This window comes from Bos indicus, chromosome 3 (genome assembly GCF_029378745.1).
Source record: "Bos indicus isolate NIAB-ARS_2022 breed Sahiwal x Tharparkar chromosome 3, NIAB-ARS_B.indTharparkar_mat_pri_1.0, whole genome shotgun sequence".
Classification (NCBI taxonomy): domain Eukaryota; kingdom Metazoa; phylum Chordata; class Mammalia; order Artiodactyla; family Bovidae; genus Bos; species Bos indicus.
The window spans coordinates 108,591,875-108,612,118 of NC_091762.1; the positions used below are offsets into that span (position 1 = coordinate 108,591,875).

Sequence of the window (20,244 nt, forward strand, 5' to 3'; positions counted from 1 at the left end):
GGACACTTTCACTTTTCTTATAAATAGCATTGCGAATGGCGACAGAACATCTTTCCTACCGTTGGGAGTGCAGGTTGTCTCTGTTTAGTAATTACTAGTTAAACATCCTTGAAAGTGAGTGAAGTGAAAGTTGCTGAGTCGTGTATCCGGGCCAGGCTCCTCTGTCCATGGAATTCTCCAGGATACTAACTGGAGTATCCAGAATACTGGAGTGGGTAGCCGATCCCTTCTCCAGAGGATCTTCCCAACCCAGGCCTTCCGCATTGCAGGTGGATTCTTTACCGTCTGAGCCACCAGGGAAGCCATCCTTGATAGGAGCTTTTCCCTAAGTTTGCTTTTGAAACTTGAATCTCCCGCCTCTCGAGTCGGGTCACTAAGGCCCCGCCCACTTCGGAATCTTGTCACGTTATCTCCGCTGCAAGGGCTTCTGGGAGAGCGCGCAGCCGGAAGCGGAAGTCCCGGAGGCAAGTCCGTCATTTCCTTTGGGACAGGAGGGCAACGGACCTATTTTCCTTGGCTCCGCAGACCTCTCGGCATGAAGGAGGTGAAGAGCGAGCGGGAGCGGGGGAGCCGGCGAAGGCACAGGGACGGGGACATGGTGGGGATAGCGCCGGCGGTAGTGGTGAAGCAGGAGCGACTCAGCCCGGAGTCCGCGCCTCCGGTCCACCGCCGTCCGGATTCCTCCGGCGGTAGCCCGTCCCCACCGGCCGGCGAGTCGGGCCGCCCAAGTCACCGCGGGAACCGAGCCCGAGGAGGTAGCCGGTAGGTGGGAAGCATCCCGGGGTGGGTCTTAGATAGGGCTCGTTGAGAAGGGAGGACAGGGCTAGCGCCAGAAACGCACCTTGAACGAGGAACGCGACAGCTTGGACTTAATCCTAAAGCGATGGAAGTGACCAGTTGTGCTTGTGTGGAAGAATGTTTACTCCGGTACCTAACACTTGGGTTGCAGCTGGATGTTAAGCGCTCAATGCCTGTTGCGCAGTCTCTCGCCCCTTCATTTCTGTGTACCCAGCATTTCACCGAATATAGTCCAGTTGATAGCAGTGATAATTTAAATTTAAGATTTTCCCCATCTGCCTGCAAATGGAGTGCAGGCGTTATCTTTTCAATTATCTGTCCCAAGAAGTTTACATATCGAGGGCCTAGGCAATCTACCTGATATTCTTGCGGGGAGAGAATGTCTCGTGATAGACACCTTCATTTATTCATTCATTCGACGTAGTTTTCAGTTCAGTTCAGTCGCTCAGTCTTGTCCGACTCTTTGCGACCCCATGAACCGCAGCATGCCAGGCCTCCCTGTCTGTCACCAACTCCTGGAGTCCACCCAAACCCATGTCCATCGAGTCGATGATGCCATCCAATCATCTCATCCTCTGTCGTCCCCTTCCCTTCCCGCGCTCAATCTTTCTCAGCATCAGGGTCTTTTCCAATGAGTCCGCTCTTCGCATCAGGTGGCCAAAGTATTGGAGTTTCAGACTAAACATCAGTCCTTTCAATGAACACCCAGGATTGATCTCCTTTAGGATGGACTGGTTGGATTTCCCTACAGTCCAAGGGACTCTCAACACCACAGTTCAAAAGCATCAATTCTTTGGCGCTCAGCTTTGTTTATAGTCCAACTCTCACATCCAATCATGACCGCTGGAAAAACCATAGCCTTGACTAGACAGGCCTTTGTTGGCAAAGTAATGTCTCTGCTTTTTAATATGCTATCTAGGTTGGTCATAATTTTACTTCCAAGGAGTAAGCGTCTTTTAATTTCATTGCTGCAATTGCCATCTGCAGTGATTTTGGACTGAGTACCTATTATGTGCTAAAGACCATTCTAGGTTATAAAATAATGTGGGAAAATATGAAACATTAAAAAAAATACATACAAACGTGTAATATGTGGAATTTGACTTAAAATAGTGTAGAATTATACGCAGATAAAATTGAAAATAGTGAAGGGTTGGGGAAGAAGAACGTCCTAGGTTCTGGGGCTGCAAGGGTGAACTTAGATGGTCTGCCTCTAGATGGTGCTCCTAGATGGTGCTCTAGCCCTGAGACAAAGTAACAAGCAAATTTGGAAAAGTAGTCTCAGTTAGTAACAAGTATTTGAGGGTAGGTTAATGTGGTAGTGAGAGAGTGGAGGGAGGTGGTTTTCCCTGAGCTGCTGTCTGAAAAGTCTGCTATTTGACCTAAGACCTGAATGATAGGAATAATCTGCCTTGTTGAAGATCTAGGCAGAGGGAACAACCCATACACAGAACCTGAAGTGGAATTAATTGTGTTCTTCTAGAAATGGGGGTGGGAGGAGAAATCCAGTGTAGTAATCAAGGAGAGTGGTAGGAATGACTTTGGAGAGCCAGGAGATAGAGCCAGAGACTTTGCTGATAAATTGTGATTGTGTAGGGAAGGAGCATGGGGGGCTGTTTGTCCAGGGGAGAAAAAGAATCGGGGTGACTTCTAGGTTTTTTGCCTGAGGAACAAGGTGGATGGTGGCACTAATTACCCAGCTGGCAGAAAACAGGAAAAGTGTCTTGGGTGGTTGGGAATCCAGAGTTGTCAGATATCTAAGTGAGAAGTTCCAGTAGGCAGTTACGTATGTGGAAGACATAGGACCAGAAAAGTGAAGCTCCTGATTCTTTTAGCGTGATCAGCAAAGACATGGTGTTTGTGTTAGTTGGGTACGCCTGACACTTGGAGCTGTTTTGTATGAGGGAATGAAAGTTGAGATAAATGTGTGTACCATTTTCTGAACAGGTCCCCAGCCAAAAAGAAAAACAAATCCTCAGGGAGAAGAAGCAAGTCTCCCCGGAGTAAGAGAAGCCGAAGTCCTCACCACTCAGCAATCAAAGTAAAGCAGGTAAGTGGACTGAGGTGTTTTCCACTGGCTCCAAACCTAGCGCCTCTCCATCCTGGCTCAAGTGCTGTGGATGTGTCCTGCACCTGCAGTGGGCTTCTCCAAAAACTGGGCTTCTTTCTTTCTTTTTTCTTCTTTCTTTGTTAAACTTTTTATTTTGAGATAATTGTTGATTCACATGCAGTTGTAAAGCAACAGTTTGTCCCAATAGTAACATCTTACAGAATTATAGAACAGCATCCCAACCAAAATGTTGACATCAGTTCTGTCAAGATACAAAAACATTTCCATCACCACAGGATTCCTCAAGTAGTTCTTTTATATCACACCCAGTTCCCTCCCACCCTTACCCCTCCAACTCCTGGCCGCTTCTAATCACTTCTCCATTTCTGTAATTTTGTTTCTTCAAGAATGCTATATAAATAGAATCACACAGTATGTAGCCTTTCTGGATTAGCTTTTTCCACTTGGCTAAATTCTTTTGGAATTCATTTATATTGTTGCTTTTGTCTGTAGTTGCTTCCTTTTTATTGCTGAATGGTATTCAGTGGTATGGATTTAACCATTTGCCCATTAAAGTATATCTGGGTTGTTAGCAGTTTTTGGCTATTAGACATAAGACTGCTGTGTACACATTTCTGTACAGGTTTTTGTGTGAACATAAGTTTTCGTTTCTCTGGGATAGATGCCCAGGAGTGCAGTTTCTAGATGGTGTGGTAGTCGCGTGTTTTTTTTTTTTTTCCCCCTGCTGCTGCTAAGTCACTTCAGTCGTGTCCAACTCTTTGTGATCCCATAGACAGCAGCCCACTAGGCTCCGCCGTCCCTGGGATTCTCCAGGCAAGAACAATGGAGTAGGTTGCCATTTTCTTCTCCAATGCATGAAGGTGAAAAGTGAAAGTGAAGTCGCTCAGTCGGGTCGAACTCTTCACGACCCCATGGACTGCAGCCTACCAGGCTCCTCTGTTCATGGGATTTTCCAGGCAAGAGTACTGGAGTGGGGTGCCATTGCCTTCTCCGTTTTTTCCCCTAAGAAATCAGTTGTTTTCCAGAATGCTATGTTAGTTTGCCAGGTCTTCCATAACAAAATACCATAGACTGATTGCCTTAAACAATGGAAACTATTAATTTTCACACAGTTCTAGAGGCTAGAAGTCAGAGATCAAAGTTTCAGCAGTTTGGTTTCTCCTGAGGCCTTTCTCCTTGGCTTGCCTTCTCTGTTGGGTCCTCACAGTCTTTCCCTCTGTGCGCTCCCATCTCTGACTCACATCTTCTTTAACCACATCAGCCATATTGGATTGGGGCCTTACTCATTTTAACTCAATCAGTTCTTCAAAGACCTTACCTGCAAAAAATCTGGTTACAGTCTGAGGTGTGGGGGTTGAGACTTCAGTATATAAATTTGGAGGGGGCACAATTCAGTCCCTACAGTGGCTATCCCTTTTTATAATGTGAGTGATCCAGCATTTGGTATTGTGACCATTTTGACCATTCTGACAAGTGATAGTGATACTGTGATTTTTAATTTGCGTGTCCCTGGTGGCTAACAATGTTGAGCATGTTTTCATGTGTTTATTTGCCATCTGTATTTCCTTTTAGGTAAAATGTCTCTTCAGATCTTTGGCCTATTTTCTAGTTGGATTGTTTTGGGTTTTTTTACTATCGAATTTTAAGAGTTGTTTTTTTTTTTTTTTGGTAATATATTCTTAGGTACCAGGCCTTTTTGGAGTGAGAGGTTTTCCAATATTTTCTTTCCGTCTGTATCTTGTCTGTTCATTCTCTTAAAAGAGTTTTCCTCAGAGCAAAAGTTGTTGATTTGTTTGGAGTTCAGCTTGTCTGTTTTTCCTTTTACAGATTATACTTTTGGTGTTATGTCTAAGAACTTCCCTGACCCTAGAACCTGAAGATATGTTTTTTCTTTAATGTTCATTTAAAGTCCATGATCTGTCTTGAGTTTGTTTGAATGTAAGGCAGGAGCCTTAAACCAAACTTCCTTTCCACCCATGGGTCTCCATTTACTCCAGCGCTAGGTGTTGAAAGGCGATTCCCCTCCCTTTAATGGCTTTTGCTTTGTCAAAAATCGAAAGTGTGTGTGTGCCTTTATCTCTGGGTCCTCTGTTCTGTGCCATTGGTCTGTCATTCTGCCAGTACCACAGTCTTGATTACTGTAGCTATATAAGAAGTCTTAAAATCGGACAGACTGATTCTTTCACTTTCTTCTTTTTAAAAATTGTTGGGGCTTCCCTGGTAGGCCAGTGGTTAAGACTCTGAGGCATAGGTTTGACCCCTGGCTGGGCAGAACTAAGACGGCACATGCCGCAGGACATGGCCAAATAAATAAATAATTGTTTAGGAATTCTCGTTCCTTTGTCTTTCCATATATACATTTTAGAACAATCTTGTTTATATCTATAAAGAAAACTTGCTAGGATTTTGATTGAAATTGTATTAAACTTGTACTTTTTGAGAATTTTTAAAAAATTATAGAGTCTTCCAGTCTTTGAATATAGATGTGTCTCTGTTTATTTAGATCTTTGATTTCTTTTATCAGTGTTTCAGTGTACAAGTCCTGTATGCGTTTTGTTAGATTTGCACTTAAGTAATTTTTTTAAGTTACCATTAAGTGATATTTTGAATTTCAGTATTTACTTGTTCATTGCTAACACATAGAAATATGATCAATTTTTGTATGTTTATCTTATATCCTGTGACCTTACTGAACTCATTTATTTTGCCTAAATAAATCCCAACCTAAAACTTGGGATTTTCTACATAGATAGTCATGTCTGCACAGGGGCAGTTCTGTCTGTCTTCCTTTACAAAGCATGTTCATTTTATTTCCCCTTGCTGCATGGCTGGGACTCTGGCACTGAGTTGAGCAAGAACAGTCAGAGCAGGCACTCCTGCCCTGTCCTTAGTCCCCAGGGACAGGCGTTCAGTCATGTCTTGTGCTCTTTCCTATAAGTTTTATTAAATTTTTGACAGTGCTGGGTCTTCATTGCTGTGGGTCTTCATTGCTGTGTGTGGACTTTCTCTAGTTGTAGTGAGCAGAGGCTACACTCTTGTTGTGGTATGCAGGCTTAGTTGCCCTGTGGCATGTGGAGTCTTCCCGGACCAGGGATCAAACCCATGTTCCCTGCATTGGCAGGCAGATTCTTAACCACTGGACCACCAGGGAAGTCCTCAGTCTTCTCTTTAAAGAACCTCTGGGTTACAAAGTGCAAATAGAGACACTGGCATTAACAAAATGGATTTGCCTGTGAATTTGAGCCAACTTCCTGCTACCTAAAAAGATTCAAAGCCAGTCCTGATGATCTGTTGTATGAGTTGGTCAGCCATCACCTTCATTATCTCAGAATTCAGCCACTGGAACCACAATACCCAGATCAAACCTCTCAAACCACTTGTAGCTTTGTGTGTGTGTTTGTACAACTTGCCACGGTTATGATTTAATAATTTTGGCCTGTTAACATTTGTAGATTTAAAAGGTACAGTACGTAGCCTGTTAGTTGGATACATTTATAAATTGTAATATGATTGCTATGGAAGCAGTATTTACCAAGTTACATCATTATAGAGTAGTGTTACTGTCTATATTCATTTTTCTGGGCATTAGATCTCTATCTATGGCTTATTTACTATTCGTTAGTTAGTATCCTTAAATACCATCAGTCTTGTCCTCCTACCTCCCATCTCCTAGTGACCACCATTTTACTCCCTGATTGTTTTATTTTTATATATATATATATATATATATGTATATATACACACACATAAAGGAGCTTCCCTGGTGGCTCAGACAGCAAACATATGCCTGCAGTGTAGGCGACCTAGGTTTTATCCCTGGGTCAGGAAGATCCCCTGGAGAAAGGTGTGTGTGTTACACTTTTTTCAGCTTGCGGTTTTTTACCTCTGGTTTCTAAATCAGCAACTTATAGTAAATCCTGGGGCCTATCACATGGAACTGTTTTGTGATTAATGTTACTTTGGAGTGTCTTAGTTTGCTTATCTATGCTAACTCCCCTTCTGACCTCAAATAATCTCTTAAAAAGCTGACTTTGTTTGTATCAGCTAGAAACTTGGAAATGGTTCTCAACAGAGGGAATTGAGGACTTGATAGGCAGTTGAAAATCAGTGACTTTCACCTGGATTGTAAGAGCACACACGGCCTCTGACTTGTACTTAGAGATATTCTTTTCTGCACTACTCAGCCACCATTAAAAAAAAAAAGTTCAACACAGAGTTATATTCAATATAATTTAATAACCTAATATGGAAAAGAATTTGAAAAAGAATGTGTCTATGTGTGTAACAGAATACTTTGCATATGCCTGAAATGAATACAACATTGTAAATCAACTGTATTTTTTTTTTTTTTTTAAAGGAGGTGGGGGACAGGATTGTGGAAACCTGAGGAAAAAATTTGTCAATTGCTTATTCATCATCATAACATGGAAGTCTGTAAAATAAAAAGTGAGAGTATGGTTTACATAGTATATGGTTACTTCTGTCATTAGCCCCAGAATCACACCCCTCCCCATGAACAAAAAAAACCTCCTCAATCCCCAGAGGTCACCATTTTAATAGTTTGGTATTTATACTTCAACGTTCTGTAATGCTTATGTTCTCTTCTTTTCCTTTATATTTTGGTGTGTGTGTGTATTCTGTGCAAAGATGTTAATTAACAAAAAGAATCATATTGTATCTGTTATCCTACTTGATTTATCAATAGTTGAGAGTGTATGTTGAAATGTTAATTATTTTGTGTTGTCTGGTTATGTAATTTGTCGTATTCTCTCCAAAGTTTCTACTGATTTTGCCTAGTATACATACATGTACTAGAGATGAAGACAGAATCGCCCATTGGATTTAGCAACATGTAGGTCATTGGTGACCTTGACCAGCAATTTTAGTGGAGTAGTAAGGATGAAGCCTAATTGGAGAATTAAAAAAAAGATGGAAAAAGAATTGGGGACTGATTAACACCAAACTCTTCTAAGGAATTTTACTCAGAGAGTGAAGAAATAGAGTGGAAGCCAACATGGGAAATGGGCTTTGGAAAAGAGCAGACGCCTGTGCTGACAGGAGTGGTTCAGTGCAGATCAGGGAAGTAGATTGTGTACAGGAGAGGCAGGAATCACTGCAGAGATATTCTGGATGAGAGGGAGACTCCCAGGTGTGGGAATCAGCTTTAGATAGAAGCACAGATAGTTTCCTTACAGGCACAGGAAGGGAAAACAGTAAATGGGTGTAGATACTGGTAGGTGGGCAGACATAGAAAAGCCCTTCTGAGTAAATAAGAGATGTAGAGGGCTATGCAGGGAGAGAGGGAAGGGCTGAAACAGTCATCTGGGAGGAGGAATAGTTGAAGAAAATGTAGGATGTTTGCTGGGCATCATTAAGGAGCCTTGGGTCATGCTTCTGAGGTAGGACCAAGGTGGGACCCGTCAAGATGGCTTGTGCTTTTCTCTTGCCACTTCAGTGTGCTTGATGCTGGCTGTGGTTTTGCCAGGACAGTGCAGCATGAATGGCATGGGACAGGGGATTGAGGGAGTGATCATACTGCTTGACCCTGGAATTTCAGTTAGAGGGGAAGGGAAGAGAGCGCATCAAGAGAGTGAGGGACTTTGCAGAGGCGAGAGTATCAAAGGCTGGGATGAGTCTTACTGGGATGATTGTTAGAGTTGGGTAAAATGTGAGCTGGGAAGATGGGCAGAAAGAGGACTGCTTGAAAGTGAAATAATGGAGGGGCTACAGTTATTAGAAGTGAAAAGGTCTGTGTAACAATGAGGTGAGTGGCTGAGGAGAAAGGAGGTGACAGGTAAGATAATGGGAAGAGAGAAACGCGAAGAATGGAGAGGTCAGCATGGTACTGATATCAGCAAGGGTAACGCTGGAGAGAATGACTTGAGCTAGAAGTAAAACTGGTATAAAGTGAAGGGACATGATTTAGGATTAGTAAATGACAGCAACGGTGAGAGTAATGGGTGACAGTAGTCTTACATGAGATTCGCTGCCGCATCTTTTTAGGGAAAAAGAAAAAGGTGGGGAATGTTTTAGAATTGGCAGTGAGAAGAAAGGGCAATGCCTGCCATATGTCCAGGCCTGAAGATGGCGGGAGCTGAGGGGAGGTCAGAAGGAGAAAACCAGCTCCTTTGAGAGAGCTGTGGGGGAACAGTGCTCAGGCAGAGTGAACAGAGACAGGAACTATCTGAGAAGACGTGGAGGATGTAGGTTGGTTTTGCCAAGCTTCCCATTTCCAGAAGAAATAGAAAGTACAGTGGCTTTAGGAGTTGAAAAAGGGTGGAATTTGGGGGCAGAATCCATCATATACAGAGCCTTATGGGAATTAGAGTACAAGGGAGATGGAAGTGATGGCCCGGAGTCTGTGACTTCTTACGGTGACTCATTTAATCAGGGATAAAAGGGGTAATTCCATGAATCAAGGCAAGTTGGAAGTCAGATGACCATTATATCTACTACTGTAGGCAGGAATCCCTCAGAAGAAATGGAGTAGCCATCATGGTCAACAAAAGAGTCTGAAACGCAGTACTTGGATGCAGTCTCAAAAACGACAGAATGATCTCTGTTCGTTTCCAAGGCAAACCATTCAATATCACGGTAATCCAAGCCTATGCCCCAACCAGTAACACTGAAGAAGCTGAAGTTGAATGGTTCTATGAAGACCTACAAGACCTTTTAGAACTAACACCCAGAAAAGAAGTCCTTTTCATTATAGGGGACCGGAATGCAAAAGTAGGAAGTCAAGAAACACCTGGGGTAACAGGCAAATTTGGCCTTGGAATACGGAATGAAGCAGGGCAAAGGCTAACATGGTTTTGCCAAGAGAACGCACTGGTCATAGCAAACACCCTCTTCCAACAACACAAGAGAAGACTCTACACATGGACATCACCAGATGGTCAACACTGAAGTCAGATTGATTATATTCTTTGCAGCCAAAGGTGGAGAAGCTCTATACAGTCAGCAAAAACAAGACCAGGAGCCGACTGTGGCTCAGACCATGAACTCCTTATTGTCAAATTCAGACTTAAATTGAAGAAAGTAGGGAAAACCACTAGGCCATTCAGGTATGACCTAAATCAAATCCCTTATGATTAGACAGTGGAAGTGAGAAATAGATTTAAGGGACTAGATCTGATAGAGTGCCTGATGAACTATGGAATGAGGTTCGTGACATTGTACAGGAGACAGGGATCAAGACCATCCCCATGGAAAAGAAATGCAAAAAAGCAAAATGGCTGTCTGAGGAGGCCTTACAAATAGCTGTGAAAAGAAGAGAAGCAAAAAGCAAAGGAGGACAGGAAAGATATTAGCATCTGAATGCAGAGTTCCAAAGAATAGCAAGGAGAGATAAGAAGGCCTTCCTCAGAGATCAGTGCAAAGAAGTGGAGGAAAACAACAGAATGGGGAAGACTAGAGATCTCTTCAAGAAAATTAGAGATACCAAGGGAACATTTCATGCAAAGATGGGCTCGATAAAGGACAGAAATGATATGGACCTAACAGAAGCAGAAGATATTAAGAAGAGGTGGCAAGAATACACAGAAGAACTGTACAAAAAAGATCTTCATGACCAAGATAATCACGATGGTGTGATTACTCACCCAGAGCCAGACATCCTGGAATGTGAAGTCAAGTGGGCCTTAGAAAGCATCACTATGAACAAAGCTAGTGGAGGTGATGGAATTCCAGTTGAGCTATTTCAAATCCTAAAAGATGATGCTGTGCAAGTGCTGCACTCAGTATGCCAGCAAATTTGGAAAACTCAGCAGTGGCCACAGGACTGGAAAAGATCAGCTTTCATTCCAGTCCCAAAGAAAGGCAATGCCAAAGAATGCTCAAACTACTGCACAATTGCACTCATCTCACACGCTAGTAAAGTAATGCTTAAAATTCTCCAAGCCAGGCTTCAGCAATACGTGAACTGTGTATATCCAGATGTTCAAGCTGATTTTAGAAAAGGCAGAGGAACCAGAGATCAAATTGCCAACATCCACTGGATCATCGAAAAAGCAAGAGAGTTCCAGAAAAACATCTATTTCTGTTTTATTGACTATGCCAAAGCCTTTGTGTGGATCACAATAAACTGTGGAAAATTCTTCAAGAGATGGGAATACCAGACCACCTGACCTGCCTCTTGAGAAACCTATATGCAGGTCAGGAAGCAACAGTTAGAAGTGGACATGGAACAACAGACTGGTTCCAAATAGGAAAAGGAGTATGTCAAGGCTGTATATTGTCACCCTGCTTATTTAACTTCTATGCAGAGTACATCATGAGAAACGCTGGGCTGGAAGAAGCACAAGCTGGAATCAAGATTGCCGGGAGAAACATCAATCACCTCAGATATGCCCTTATGGCAGAAAGTGAAGAGGAACTAAAAAGCCTCTTGATGAAAGTGAAAGTGGAGAGTGAAAAAGTTGGCCTAAAGCTCAACATTCAGAAAACGAAGATCATGGCATCTGGTCCCACCACTTCATGGGAAATAGATGGGGAAACAGTGGAAACAGTGTCAGACTTTATTTTTCTGGGCTCCCAAATCACTGCAGATGGTGACTGCAGCCATGAAATTAAAACACGCTTACTCCTTAGAAGGAAAGTTATGACCAACCTAGATAGCATATTAAAAAGCAGAGCCAAAAAATAAAAAAATAAATGAAAAGCAGAGCCATTATTTTGTCAACAAAGGTCCATCTAGTCAAGGCTATGGTTTTTCCAGTGGTCATGTATGGATGTGAAAGTTGGACTGTGAAGAAAGCTGAGCACCGAAGAATTGATGTTTTTGAACTGTTGGAGAAGACTCTTGAGAGTCTATTGGACTGCAAGAAGATCCAACCAGTCCATCCTAAAGGAGATCAGTCTTGGGTGTTCATTGGAAGGACTGATGCTGAAGCTGAAACTCCAATACTTTGGCCACCTCATGCGAAGAGTTGACTCATTGGAAAAGACCCTGATGCTGGGGGGGATTGGGGGCAGGAGAAGACGATAACAGAGGATGAGATGGCTGGATGGCATCACCGACTCCATGGACATGAGTTTGAGTAAACTCCGGGAGTTGATGGACAAGGAGGCCTTTGTGATTCATGGGGTCGCAAAGAGTCGGACATGACTGAGGGACTGAACGGAACTGAACTGAAAGGGGATAATGAGATTAATTCTGGTGAACTCAAGGCAGATGGTGGTGGCAAGCTTGTGAATGTCTTGGGGTAGGAGGGATGGGTGTCTGAGGCTCCCTCCCCCTTGGTACTTGTCTTTGGAGGTTAGGAGGTCTAGGAAAACTGGGTCTGGCTCTGAGCAAACAGACCCCTACTTGACCTCTATGGATGGTAGGGAGAAGGCCTTGAGGCAAGGGCTAGGGATGAGGGTTGGCGAGGAATTCGGGGCAAGGTCCCAGTCCTGATGCTTGGGATTTCCTCTCTACCCCTTCCCAGGAGGGGAGCCTCACTTCATAGTGGCAGGTCCCCCTCTTGAACTCTGATACTTTAGCTATAAACCTATTTTCATGTGTTCATTAGGTATTTATTAATACTTCTTTTGAAAATTGCTTATTACTATCCTTTGCCCATTATCCTACTAGGCTGATTTTCAGTACTTTTTTAAAGAAGCCTTGGTATGTTTCTTCATTTCTTCAAATCTTTAAAAAATATATCTGTTACAATTGACCCTTGGACAACACGGGTTTGAGTTGCACTGGTCCACGTATATGCAGATTGTTTTCAGTAGTGGAGGCTGCAGTACACCGTGTCCTGAGTTGGTTGAATTTGCAGGTGTAGACCCTCAAATACAGAGGGACCACGTATAGGGAAACCGTATATACAGAGGGCTGACTGCAGCTGCCTGGAGGATTGGTTCCCCTGTGCCCCAGCCCCCTCATTGTTCAAGGGTCAGCTGCAGTAAATTTTTACAGGTTTCTTCTTATATAATTCTTAATTTTATTCCTAGGTATTGAGTAATATTTGTTACTGTTGAAATAAGATCTTTCAAAATTACTATTAATACATTTTCATTTCTGGCATAAGAGAAAGGTAGCTTTTTTCTTTATGTAATTATCTTGGACTGCAAGGAGATCCAGCCGGTCCATCCTAAAGGAAATCAGTCCTGAATGTTCATTGGAAGGACTGATGTTGAAGCTGAAACTCCAATACTTTGGCCACCTGATGCAAAGAGCAGACTCATTTGAAAAGACCCTGATGCTGGGAAAGATTGAAGGCAAGAGAAGAAGGGGACAACAGAGGATGAGATGGTTGGATGGCATCACTGACTCAATGGACATGAGTTTGAGTAAACTCCGGGAGTTGGTGATGGACAGGGAGGCCTGGCGTGCTGCAGTCCAAGGGGTCGCAAAGAGTTGGACACGACTAAGTGACCGAACTGAACTGCATTATCTTGTATGTGACTACTTAATTCTCTCTGTGAGTTGTTTTTTCCCTAAGTTTGCCTGTAGGTATTCTTGTTTCTCAGGCTCTGAACCTGGGCGTGTGCTGTTAGAGCTATATTTGGGCAGCAGCCTGGGATACCTTGGAGAAGGAGATGGCAACCCACTCCAGTATTCTTGGCTGGGAAATCTCATGGACAGAGGAGCCTGGCAGGCTACAGTCTGTGGGGTCGCAAAGAGTCAAACACAACTGAGCGGCTAACACTTTCACTGGGTGGTAGCCTTGCAAGCGAACATGACCACCACTGGTAACCTTATTTCTGTGGGACATTTTGCTCTGAACGCCAAATCAGAAATGACTTCTCGAATGCAGCTCTGTTTAGAGACCATGAACTGGCTTTACTTTCCTGAATCTGTTTGAATTTCAGGAACGTGAGGACCATCCTCGGAGAGGCCGGGAAGATCGGCCACACCGAGAACCCTCAGGACAGGAACACAAGCGAGCTCGGAACAGTGACCGAGACAGGCACCGCGGCCATTCCCACCAGAGGAGAAGCTCAGGCGAGAGGCCTGGCAGCGGGCAGCCTCAGGGACGTGATCGAGATGCTCAGAACCTTCAGGCTCAGGAAGCCGAGCGGGAGTTCCACAACACCCGGCGCCGCGAGCACCGCCAGAAGAACGAAGTTAGCGCCGGCAGTAACGCGTCTCAGGACGCGCTGCCTCGGCCTGGACCTGGAGGCAACAACAAGGACAGAGAGGTGCCTGTTAAAGAGAAGCCCAGCTTCGAACTTTCTGGGGCACTTCTTGAGGACACTAACACCTTTCGGGGTGTAGTTATTAAATACAGCGAGCCCCCGGAAGCACGTATCCCCAAAAAACGGTGGCGTCTCTACCCCTTTAAAAACGATGAAGTGCTTCCAGTGATGTACATCCACCGGCAGAGCGCTTACCTCCTGGGCCGGCACCGCCGCATCGCAGACATTCCCATCGATCACCCCTCCTGTTCAAAGCAGCATGCGGTCTTTCAGTACCGGTAAGTGTCCATCTGCGGAGGAAACCACGGTGCCAGCAGAAGCCCGACGTCTCGGCCAGTTAGGATTACTGAGATCTGTGTATGTGTGTGTGCACAAGAAGCCCATATCCCTCATACCTAATAGTAATTTTTTTTAATTTTTATTTTTTTGGCTGAACCTGCATGGTTTATGGGATTTTAGTTCCCCATCCTGGGATCAAACCCAAGTCCTTGTCCGTGAGAGCGTGGAGTCCTAACTCCTGGACCGTCAGGGAATTCCTTCTAATTTAAGGAGTATTATTCCTCTAATGTATAATCACTTTATATGAATAATTGCCAACACTTGTGTAAGAGGATAGATGTTGGTGTCTGAAATCCAGATTTTGAATCCTGCCAATGCCACTTACCTGGGGCCAGCCGCTCTTCTGGGCCTCAGTTTCTACATCCCTCGCAGGGCTGTTATGATAGGTAAATGGAAGTAAAGCCGAGAATGAAAATAAAGCTGAGAAAGCCTGGCATATGTTAGCCGAATCTGTATCTTGGCAATTTCTGTAGTACATCTGTTGTTGTTGGATGCTCACAACAATCCTGTGGGGAGGTGAGGACTAGTCTTAATACCCCATTTAACAGATGAGCCGATGAAGCTCAGCAAAGCCAGGTGGCCTGCCTAATAAATAATCACTGAGGTAGCATACTGCCTCAAATTGGTTTTGATTTGAATAATTTTGGTCATCTTATCTGTTCCCTTGACTCTGAAGTCCATATATACTGGTTTATTCTTATCGGGACAGCATCTAAAATATGTTGAAATATAGGTAAAAGAAGCATTATGTTGATTATTAACAATACAAAAAGTGTCAAATTTTTAAAAATACAAAAAAAAAAAAAGTATTTCTTAACCATGGCAAGAGGCCTTGGATTCTGCATTTTAAGCTATGATCTACCATGAATTCCTCTTTCCCAGTGACCAGTTCTCACTGATTTAACTTGCTCCCAATTTCGAAATCCATGACTGTGCCTTCCCATTGAGTTCTACAGTTTGAACTTGAACTGAGTCTCAGCCAGGTATTTACATTGTCCAGACTGTTAGCAAAGAGCTGGAGGCTCTGAGGCTGGATCTCGCTCACAGCTTTCTCTCCTTTACTCCGCTAGGCTTGTGGAGTATACCCGCGCTGATGGGACAGTTGGCCGCAGGGTGAAGCCCTACATCATTGACCTTGGCTCCGGCAACGGGACATTCCTGAACAACAAGCGAATTGAGCCACAGAGATACTATGAACTGAAGGAAAAGGATGTCCTTAAGTTTGGGTTCAGCAGTAGAGAGTATGTTCTGCTCCATGAGTCCTCTGACACCTCTGAAGTAGACAGGAAAGAAGACGAGGACGACGAGGAAGAGGAAGAGGTGTCTGACAGCTAGCAAACTGAAAATAGCCCAGGCTCTCGAGAGACCTTTTCTTTGTGCGAAGGCTTTGGGACTGACTCATGGGGCACCACGGTGCTCTCTGTAATGCCTCCTACTGCCTTAAGTCTTTCTTCTGTTGCTGACCAGCTTATGTCCAGTGTAAAAAAAATGACTTACGTTTGGTTGAACTTCTTTCTGTGACACGTTGGCCACATGCCTGTGGGCATTTATTTTCCTAACAGTCTCACTGACACATCATGTTTTAGTGGAAGCATCATGGCTTGAGTTGGTGCTTTCAGAACTGCTGCCTAGGAAACTATAAACCCTTGGTTAACGGGGAGTTGTGGCTTGTTTTCTTTGTACAGTTACCCTATTTATATAGTTGTTAAGCTTTGTGGACCGGGTTTGTTTTTATCTCGGGGGGCAAACCCCTGAACAGAGAATCTTACTAAGCTTTGGTTATCACCAAAATAGCCTCCAGAATATACCAAAGCTTTGACCTGGTTGAGCTCTTGAGTCATAGAAATTGATTTTGCACTTGGTTGGTTTGGGTGGGTGGGTGGGATTTACCACATGACCTCATTATTGACTGTTGGACTCAAACAGATGCTTTGTGGAGCCTGCTTCAGCTCACGACTGTACAGGAGGATCATGGCCGCTGCCAGCGTGTGCTGACTGCATGTCACAGGAGGCCGACATGGGTCGTGGATCTGTTTCCTGGGAGAGAACTCTAATTTCTCCACGGAACATGAACAATTTTGATCATCGTAGCTGTTCTTCAACTTCACATTTTTATTTAGAGGTTTTCTCCATTCTTTCTTCCTTGAGAGAAACAGTCATTTATGTAGCAGGGTCTTTGCTTTATCCTAACAACATATACATGTCAGAAGATGGTTGTGTGGTTTACATGTTTCATCTTTTTAAAACAACGTTCAGAAAAGTTGTATTTACCTTCCCAAGGCTGAAAAGTATGGGAATTGCCCGATTTTCTAATTTTCCACCAGAGGATTATGTGGAAGTAGAAAAGTCACAACTGCTTACATCTGTTGTGTGTATGTATATATGTACATATTTAAAAAATTGTGTGTGAAAGAGCCGCATACTGAGTTTCCTATGAGAATGTTTTGTGACGTAAATGTAATACAATATCATAGGCAAAGGCCTCCCTGCATTTGAGGAGCAGGTTTTCATTTATATGTATTTTTGGAATAAAAAATAATAAAATTTGTAAATATAGCCCCCTTTCAAAATGTACTTCTTTGCTAGCACAGAAGACCTTGTGTTCACAGGTATATTTTGGTGCTAAGGAAATCTTTGAATCAGTATTGCGGGAGTAGAAGTCGACAGTTGTGGAGGGTGTCGAGGGAATGGGAGTGATAGGGCCCACACCTGCCCTGGAACCAGATCTTCACATCTCAGTGACTTGAGTGGTGGTCCTGATGAAGCAGCAGTGCTTTCTGAGTTGGCAGTGGGGGGGTTTTTCTTCCCAGAAGAGTCAGAGTTGGGGCAGGTTATCCGTCGTGGGCCTCATACCAGCTGACACCTGTCCCTGCCTCCTCACCCTCAGGTGGTGATGGGGTGTGAGATGGGAAGGAGAGATGATGCAAGTCAGTCAGTGCTGCCACTAGCTGGTCCCCTTGGGTGGAAACTAATGAGATTATCGGGCTTCTCTGGTGGCTCAGTGGTAAAAGAATCCACCTGCCAATGCAGGAAACTCAGATTCCATCCCTGGGTTGGGAAGATCACCTGTAGAAGGACATGGCAACCCACTCAAGTATTCTTGCCTAGAAAATCCCATGGATAGAGGAGCCTGGCAGGCTATCAAGTCCATGGGGTTGCAAAAGAGTCGGGACACAAGTGACTTAGTGACTAGACAACATTAACGTTAGCTGATCTTGCTTACCATTGTATTTCCATTGAGGTCTCATATCTGTATGTACTCGACATTAAATGTTGACTAGTACCTAGTGTGGGGAGGAGCAGCTGACTAATTTTATTCAAAAGAAATGAAAAGATCCCCTCTGGGGACTTCTCTGGCAGTCCAGTGGTTAGGACTCTCCTGTCCACTACAGGGAGTATGTGTTCTATCCCTGGTGGGGGAACTAAGATCCTGCATTGTTCAGTCACCAAGTCGTGTCCAATTATTTGCAACCCCATGGAGTGCAGCACTGCAGGCTTCCCTGTCCCTCAGCATCTCCCGGAGTTTGCCCAAGTTCATGCCCATTGAATTGGTGATGCCGTCCAATCATTTCATCCTGTGTCTCCCTCTTCTGCCTTCAGTCTTTCTCAGCATCAGGGTCTTTCCCAATGAGTCGGCTCTTCACATCAGGTGGACAAAGTATTGGAGCTTCAGCCTCTGCCATCAGTCCCTCCTATTAATATTCAGAATTGATTTTCTTTCAGATTGGTTTGATCTCCTTGTAGCCCAAGGGACTCTCGAGAGTCTTCTCCAGCACCACAGTTCAAAAGCCTCAATTCTTTGGCACACTGCCTTCTTTATGGTCCAACTTTCACATCCATACATGACTACTGGAAAGACCATAGCCTTGACTATATGGACCTTTGTCAGCAAAGTGATGTCTTTGCTTTTTAAATATGCTGTCTAGGTTTGTCATAACTTTTCTTCTGAGAACCAATCATCTTCTAATTTCATGGCTGCAGTCACCATCGGCAGTGATTTTAGAGCTCAAGAAAATAAAATCTGTCACTGCTTCCACCTTTTCCCCTTTTAATTGCCATGAAGTCATGGGATTGAATGCTGTGATCTTAGTTTTTTTAATATTGAGTTTTAAGCCCGCTTTTTCACTCTTCTCTTTCACCCTCGTCAAGAGACTCTTTAGTTCCTCTTCACTTTCTGCCCTTAAAGTGTATCTGCATATCAGGTGGTTGATATTTCTCCCAGAAACCTTGATTCTAGCTTGTAACTCATCCAGCCTGGCATTTTGCATGACGCAGTCTGCATATAAGTTAAATAAACAGGGTGACAAATAAACCTTGTTCTTCTTTCTCAATTTTGAAACAGTCGGTTGTTCCGTATAAGGTTCTAACTGTTGCTTCTTGACCCGCATACAGGTTTCTCAGGAGACAGGTAAGATGATCTGGTATTCCCATCTCTTTAAGAGTTTTCCACAGTTTGTTATGATCCACACAGTCAAAGACTTTAGCGTAGTCAATGAAACAGATGTTTTTCTGGAATTCCCTTGCTTTCCGTATGATCCAGTGAATGTTGGCAATTTGATCTCTGGTTTCTCTGCCTTTTCTAAACCCAGCTTGGACGTCTAGAAGTTCTCGGTTCACATACTGCTAAAACCTAGCTTAAGGATTTTGAGCATCACCTTACTAGAATGGGAAGTGACTGCAACTGTCCAGTAGTTTGAACATTCTTTAGTACTGCCCTTCCTGGGAATTGGGATGAAGATTGACCTTTTCCTGTGGCCACTGCAGTCTCCAAATTTCCAGTCTAAATTTGCTGACCTTGAGTGCAGCACTTTAACAGAATCATCTTTGAGGATTTTAAATAGCTCTGCTAGAATTTCATTGCCTCCATTAGCTTTATTGGCAGCAGTACTTCCTAAGGCCACTTGACTTCACACTCCTGGATGTCTGACTCTAGGTGAGTGACCACACCACTGTCGTTATCAGGGTCATTAAGATCTTTTTTGTACAGTTCCTCTGTGTATTCTTGCTATCTCTTCTTGATCTCTTCTGCTTCTATTAGATTTTCACCGTTTCTGTCCTTTATAAGTGCCCATCTTTGCATGAAATCTAGAGATCTCCAAGAAAATTGGAGATCTCAAAGCAACATTTCATGCAAAGATGGGCACAATAAAGATCTCACATGCCTTGGGGCAAAAACTAGAAAAAAAAAAAATCCCCTTTGAAGAGTGAATACTTAAGGGTTAATTAGGTAGAAGCTTACCTGAGGGAAGAAACAATGTAAGCAATTAGCATCCTCACGCAAAGTGCTCTAATTTGGCCCGTGGATGTGCATATTATATACGTGCATGTCTAAAAGGTTATGTTTGGATGAGTTTTTCTCTTGATCCAGACGCATGGTTTTCTCTTCCTGGAATTAGATACTTACCTGGCATCTCATTCCAGGGCCTCCTTGTTGAGTTTATGCAGCTACTCCTGCTTCCTGGCAGCTTTTGGCTTGACTTCATGCACCATTGTGGTGGACACTGATAGATGACCACTTTTCCTATATTTTTCAATTAGAGGTGCCAGTTACATAGTTAACTTTTGCTTCCTGGATTAAGAGATTTTTCATGCCAAATGTATGGGACAGTGTTTCCCGCCCACACTCACGTTTTTTTAAGAGAGTCAAAGACAAAAACTACTCATCTCTGAGGCCAGGCCAGGTATCACCAAGTAGACTTATCTGAAGTTGATGAGTTAATCCTAAAGGTTTCTTTAAAAAAAGAAAAAAACAGACAACTTGGTCTTGGCTGGGTCTTAGTTTTGGCACATGGGATTTTCACTGCAGTGCCAGGTTTCTAGTGTGAGCTCAGTAACTGAGGTGTAGCATTGTGGGATCTTAGTTCCCCGACCAGGGATGGACCGTCACCCCCACACTGGAGGATGGACCA

General features: G+C 43.6%; 1 protein-coding gene across 1 annotated transcript; it reads left to right on the forward strand.

Moving 5' to 3' along the window:
• The first annotated feature begins 468 nt into the window (after positions 1 to 468).
• Positions 469 to 16,891, forward strand: SNIP1 (Smad nuclear interacting protein 1). Its single transcript, XM_019957814.2, has 4 exons — positions 469 to 762; positions 2,746 to 2,848; positions 13,670 to 14,274; positions 15,406 to 16,891. The coding sequence occupies exons 1-4, from the start codon at positions 536 to 538 to the stop codon at positions 15,668 to 15,670; spliced, it is 1,200 nt and encodes a 399-aa protein (XP_019813373.2). The 5' UTR covers positions 469 to 535; the 3' UTR covers positions 15,671 to 16,891.
• Positions 16,892 to 20,244: the final 3,353 nt, after the last annotated feature.